Below are 6,596 nucleotides of genomic sequence, written 5' to 3'. Positions count from 1 at the left end.
TTTTGGGGCATTGCATTTAAACTTGCATTGTACAACTTTAAATGTGCATTAAATCAAAGCAATTAACAGCTTTACCTTCACTTAACTTTAAAGACTTGGATATAAATTCAGCAATTATTTTGCATTTTATTTACGTAGGATAAAAATGGGAAAAATTCGACGAACTAACATTGCTTATTATGTTTGCTTCTCTGTTACATCATTTAAATGATTTCATTTTCACACTTTAAGATCTAAAACGCAACAACAATACTCTCAGTATTACATAAACTATATCCATTATACATTGTATATATAAACATTAATAGCTAAACAAAAACGTTTATAGGAATGGATTGAACAAATACTCCTTTGTTCGCAGGACTTTTTCTGTGTGTTCGATAGGGATTGCAAAAAGCTAAGGAAACTGAATTGAATTATTAGCTGCACACCCAAAATAGGCATGGTCTCACAAATTCTCTAAGATATAACCAAGCTATTTCCTCAAAAAGTTTCATATAATATCAATCATCCATGCTGGGCTCACGCAAGCCATCCGAATGCATTTTCTTGCCCGCGATTTCCAACATTGCTCGATCTTCCAAATTGCCATCCAGCACCGAACGTTTCTGAAGGTTAAAGATATTATGATTAAATATTTATTCTAACATATAGAGTTACATTTCACATACCTGACCCTCGCCTTCTTCGTCTTCATCTTTAACTGGTAAATCTCCCACGGCCCAAACTTCCATGTTTCGTATTTTGAATTGCTTTCGTTTACTTTGGTGAGATAAATAATGTTTTAAAATAATGTTAGGTTGAAATGCAGAGGGCAGAGGTCTGTAGGGTGAGACACTTATGGGTCCAACTAACATAAAGTCCCAGCCCACATTCCTCCCTCTCGTATAAAAAGATGACTAAGCTTAAATTCACACTCACCTCAATTGCACGTAGTCTCGATATGTAGTGCAGCTTTCAACGCTCTGTCCATCGCCGAAACTGCAGTCAATCCAAAGGCCCCAAAAATCAAACTGACCGCCCATGCCCTGTATACAAAATATAAACATTTAGCGGAGCAATCAATCAATTATCCATAAACATTACTCACCAGGCCATTCGGCATGGTCTGCTGATTCAAATTCAAATACTGATAGTGATTGTTATAAGTTGTGGCCGAAAAGCACCGCATGGCAGGGCTTAAGGTGTACAGCAATGAGCTGTCATCGCCGCCAAATTGTGGTTTCACTGACCAGGATTCGGACGCGTAGCCGCCAAATATGTACTGATCCTCGTCCTCAATAAAGAACAACGTGGGTCCTTTGTCCAGGACTTTTCCCAGCATCGTCGAGAAGCTTTCTCCGTTGATTTTCGATGAGAACAGAAAGCGCCATTTGTGCCGATGTTCGCGGGGCAACTGAGCATTAATGTACAACACGTGAGGTAGTTCGATGATTGGGCGATAATGACTATTTTGCGGAGCATCTGGAAAAGAAGGAACCAATTTTAATGGATTTTCCTTTAAGAATTACTGCTAGTCCTACCACACAATGCTGGCAGGATTGGAATTTCCATTTCCTTGATTATGTTGCGTTTGCTGCCACCATGGCGACAATACAGCTGGCTGAAGACCTCGCGCCAAATCTGCAGAAACTGCGGAGTGACGTGCAGCCAGCGTTCCAGGGCATCATTCGGCATGGTGTGCTCCAGCTCCTTGCCCAGATTTCTCATCAGACCCTTGGCAAAGGTGGCGGCGGATCTCTCCGTGGTGTTGAAGCCCAGCTCATGCCACTCCTTGATGCCAGAGTTCTTCGCTGTGCTCTCCAAGTGCACGTAGCTCTTGATCACCGAGTAGATATACTGGGGGATAATTAAATGCATTAGTTTGCGAGCAATAGAAATGCAAATTAAATTAACAAATTGTTCATATGACAGCTAAGTTTTCAGGAATGTGTAGAAGCTCTTTTAGGATAAACACAAATTTGATGCTAAACCCAATTCAATAACAAACATGGTAGGAATATTAATGTGGCTCGGCTGACAGAAGTCATAAATATTATTTCCGCGATATTGTTTGATGTGTGTACAATTATTTATAGACTCACCTGCTCCAATTGCTTGCTGTTGAAGGTGTCATTCCCACTTCTCTCCATCGAGCCCAAGAGCATTTGCATTTTCTGATCAATAGTGCCGCGTTCCATGATGTAGTAGGGCTCCCCGAATTTCTTCAGCTGAATGTTGACACATTGCTGACCTGGCTTCGTGGGCGTAAATAGATACTGAGCCGTACTTTCGGCCAGCGATCGTTCGATGGTTTGCGACCAAGTTTCCTGTTTTCAAAACAAAACAAAACCAAACAACAAATATATTGTATGTACATACACAAAGTGCGCACCGGATACGTAAACATAATTTTCCCGCTGCTGTCAGCAAATTCTTGCAGGGAGCGAAGGTCTGGGAAGCGCTGACACAGATTAACCCATTGAGAATCATAATTATGTGCTCGATTCAAAACAAAGTCTTCTTTCGAGTAGTGTACAAATAAGTAAAGCTAACACGTAGTTAAAGTTTCCCCAATCAGAGAGTTTAAATTAGTTCAAATGAATGCAAGTCTCATGATTTCCTCATACCAAAAGTCACCTATTTTCACATGCTATGCTGCAAACGGGTTAAGCATATGGTTTATTTTTAATTCAATTGGACGCGGCCCTAATTGACGAACCCAGTCATTGAAATCACGACTAATTCGTTAGCAAGCAAATGCAACAAAGCAAAAGACAAACAACGAAATGCGGCAGCAAACAAATTAGACAAATTATGGACACGTTCGCACTGTCCCAGGAATTATCAATTCGAAACTGATAACGCACGAGGTAAAGATATCGCACTTCGGCATACCCTAGGGTATGCACTGATGGTGATAATCAAACAGGAGCTATTAATAGATGTTAATAACATAGGAAATCATCTGGTTACAAACAAACATTTTTTGAGTGCTTGCATTTCCGTCATCTGTGCTGCGCTGCGATAAAAATAAAACACAAATCTATCTATTATAATAAATAAATAAAACACAAATCTGGGGCCTTGAACCCGCATCGGAAAAATTACAACACAAAATGTGTGTGATCAGATTGTTTCCATTTTGAAAAGCTAGTCATTTAATCTTCATTGAAATAGTTAAGTAGATGGATCATATTACTTGACACTCTACTTGGAAACCAGGCTAAAAAATATTTCTATTTTTTTAAATATTTAATTATATCAGCTTTCTGTATAACTCGAAAAAAGTCTAGCTTAGCTCTGCAAAGCGCATAAAGCTGCGTTAAAATGGAGTCCAAAAGTATTCAACTTTTATGTAACAAAACCGGAATTAAGTTGAAACTTACGTACTTATATAAGTAAGTTTTGTTTTACGCAGCCCAGTACCAATGTTTCCTTTCATGTTTAATCCCTATAAACGAAGTTAGGGACAAAATCGAATCAATGCACTAAAGGATATACCCTTCCTCGTAGAGGATAGCAATCGCAGCAGGTGGATATGTCATGCACTCCGAAAGTAGCGATGCGATTTCTCTTCTTTCGCCGCGGAAAGTTCACTCCGCGCGTCCTTGAACTTGCGACCCTGACCCTTCGACCCTTCCGCATTGGCGGAATGCAGTTGGCCATTGATTTTCACACTTGCACACGTGGCACAGCCAGCAACTGGATACACTGGACTTACCACCAATCGGTCTTGGGTCAACTTCTCGAGTGCTCCGCCAGAAGCGTTTTTGTATGCGGACTCCAGCATGCGGAGCTCCTCCGAATTGTAGAGATTGTCCGTATCCCGCTTGCCACTCGCATTCCCCATCTCCGGTGGCGAAATTCAGTTGGCTGATGGCTACGATGGCTGGTAAACAAACGGTGCAGCTGCTGCTGCGGTTGATCGCGGATTTTAATTGAAAATAAAAAACAAACAACACAAGCTGTTGATGGAACTGCACTCGATTGACTGCCATCGATAGTTTTCATAACGGGTAAATTTCACGCACCATGCGCGGTTGTTGTCTTTGCTAAGGCAAGTCAATGTATGCGCTAAACGGTTAATGTTAACCGCTAAGCGAATTCCAACACAGCCAAGCGAATTAAAAGAATTTAAAAGATTTGAAGTCTTAAAAAGCTGTTTTTCCTTTTAAATAAAAAGATTCATTTAAGTTTGAACTTATGACGGCAAAGCCTCGTTTCAAAATCATCTCGGTTACCCTAGCAACACGTCGTATTAAATCGATTGACTGGCCCAATAAAGTTCTCCCACACAAAAACACCATAAATTCCGATACAAAACCGAAGAAAGCTGGCATACCGACAGATATTTCCGGCATACGCATACGATTGAAATCCGTGTCAGGATGATGGCCACCAGCAGCGGAACGTCCCACAATCGGAGTCGAAAGCCCAAGGAGCAGTGCGGCTCCTGTCCCAATAGATTCTCCAAGGATAAGCGCCAGGCAGCCGCCGAGGACTCGGACACCACGGAGGTGGAGTCGTCCACGGACGAGGAGGAGCGCTGGAAGGAAGTGGCGCGAGCTGCTGAAATTCCGGCTGACTATTATAATATCCAGAAACTGGTGAAGTACATCAAGGCGGGCAATCAGACAGCCACTATAGTATCGTTGTGCTGCCTGAAGGACTACGATCTGAGCACCCAGATCAATCAGTTCGCCATCTCGGACATCGGCGGCCTCGATGTCCTGGTGAACATCCTGGAGTGCAGCGACACCAAGTGCTGTTTGGGCGCCCTCACCGTTCTCTCCGATATCACACTGAACATTGACATTCGAAAGACCATCGTCGACTTGGATGGCATACCGCTGATTGTGGACATCCTGAACTCGTCCATGAAGGACCTGAAGACCATGGCCGCCGAAACGCTGGCCAATGTGTGCAAGGTGCGCCTGGCCAGGAAGTATGTGCGCACCTGCGGCGGAATCCCCAAGCTGGTGGATCTCATTGACATCAAGTTGAGGTGGGTTTGCAATGCACGTTGTTGATTTTAATCCTTGAAAACACTTTGAATACTTTATAGCATTTTAAAGACGCCTCGTGACCAACTGAGTGCAGATGATCTGGAATCGCTGGACATGACACGCGCTGGAGCCCGAGCCCTCTTCAGCTTGGCCGATTCCAAGCACAACATGGAGCAGATGCGCAAGAGTGGCATCGTTCCTTTGATGGCACAGCTGCTTAAGTCCTGCCACATCGATGTGGTCATTCCCATCATGGGCACCGTTCGCAAGTGCTCGTCGGAGCCCAAGTTCCAACTGGCCATCACCACCGAGGGCATGATTCCCGACATTGTGAGCCATCTGAGTTCCGAAAATACCGAGCTCAAGATGGAGGGCAGCACAGCGATCTACAAGTGCGCCTTCGATGGCAACACCAGGGAGCTGGTGAGAGAAGCTGGCGGCCTGGAGCCCCTGGTGACCATCATCAAGGACAAGAACATTAGGGACAACAAGCCTTTACTCCGAGGCGCCACTGGTGCGATTTGGATGTGTGCCGTCACCGATGCGAATGTCAAGGTTCTGGACCAACTGCGGACGGTCAATCACCTGGTGGCCCTGCTGAATGATGAGTGTGACGAGGTGCTGACCAATGTGACTGGCGCTTTGTCCGAGTGCGTGAGGTTCCAGAGCAATAGGGAGCACTTGCGTCAAGCTGGCGGATTACCAGCAATGGTTTCCCTGCTCAACAGCTCCCACGCCCCGCTCCTCGAAAATCTGGCCAAGGGCTTGAAGGAGTGCGCCGAGGATCCGGAGAGCATGAGGATCCTGGAGGATCTGGACGCGGTCAGGCTGATATGGTCGCTACTAAAGAACCCCACCACCAGAGTTCAGGCCCATGCCGCCTATGCCATATGTCCCTGTGTGCGGAATGCCAACGATTCCGCTGAACTGGTCAGGAGCTTGGTTGGCGCCATGGAACTGGTGGTGGGTCTGCTGAAGTCCAAGGACATCATGGTTTTGTCCGCCGTCTGTGCTGCCATTGCAACGATTGCGCAGGATCAAACCAATCTAGCCATTCTAACCGACCTGAAGGTCATCTACAAGCTGGCCGATCTCGTCCAGACCACCGATGATCTACTTCGCATGAATTTGGCCGCTGCCGTGGCCGCCTGTGCCTGCTTTGGCAATAATACGGAGGAGCTGGGACGATTGCGCACAGTGACTCCGATTGTCACCTACATGACCAGCGACAATCCCTTGGTGCACCGCAGCACGGCCATGGCGCTGGAGAAGCTATCGATGGATCCGCAGAACTGCATTACCATGCACCAGGTGCGTTTCTCTTCTCTTACTAATCATACAAAGTCACTTATCTCACTTTTATCTCACTTCAGAGTGGAGTGGTGCCCTTCCTGCTGGAGTGCATTGGGTCCACCAACAAGGAGCTGCAGCTGGCCGCCGCTGGATGCCTGAGGAATATCCGAGAACTGGCCTTGCGCGCCGAGGAGTATCTGCTTAAAATCGACGATGACTAGCTTCCTGTTTTTTTCTGTGTTAAGTTAGTTAATTGGATTTGACAAAATATACGAGTATGATGCTACCAATTAGAATCCAAACTAGCAATTAAAA

The 6,596-nt window shown here is 45.1% G+C and overlaps 2 protein-coding genes across 2 annotated transcripts; one reads left to right on the top strand and one right to left on the bottom strand.

Annotated features, from left to right (window-relative positions):
* Nucleotides 1-86: 86 nt before the first annotated feature.
* LOC6526956 (MTOR-associated protein MEAK7) lies at nucleotides 87-3,960 on the bottom strand. The gene is made up of 7 exons (XM_002088016.4): nucleotides 3,704-3,960; nucleotides 2,085-2,309; nucleotides 1,524-1,839; nucleotides 1,091-1,464; nucleotides 922-1,028; nucleotides 672-762; nucleotides 87-608 (listed from the first exon to the last, which is right to left on the bottom strand). Exons 1-7 carry the CDS (start codon nucleotides 3,830-3,832, stop codon nucleotides 504-506), a joined length of 1,347 nt encoding a protein of 448 aa, XP_002088052.1. The 5' UTR covers nucleotides 3,833-3,960; the 3' UTR covers nucleotides 87-503.
* Nucleotides 3,961-4,174: 214 nt separating this feature from the next.
* On the top strand, nucleotides 4,175-6,577 carry LOC6526955 (armadillo repeat-containing protein gudu). The gene is made up of 3 exons (XM_002088015.4): nucleotides 4,175-4,987; nucleotides 5,048-6,299; nucleotides 6,362-6,577. Exons 1-3 carry the CDS (start codon nucleotides 4,371-4,373, stop codon nucleotides 6,500-6,502), a joined length of 2,010 nt encoding a protein of 669 aa, XP_002088051.1. The 5' UTR covers nucleotides 4,175-4,370; the 3' UTR covers nucleotides 6,503-6,577.
* Nucleotides 6,578-6,596: the final 19 nt, after the last annotated feature.

Source organism: Drosophila yakuba, chromosome 2L (genome assembly GCF_016746365.2).
Source record: "Drosophila yakuba strain Tai18E2 chromosome 2L, Prin_Dyak_Tai18E2_2.1, whole genome shotgun sequence".
Lineage (NCBI taxonomy): Eukaryota > Metazoa > Arthropoda > Insecta > Diptera > Drosophilidae > Drosophila > Drosophila yakuba.
This window is presented reverse-complemented; position numbering and strand designations above follow the sequence as displayed.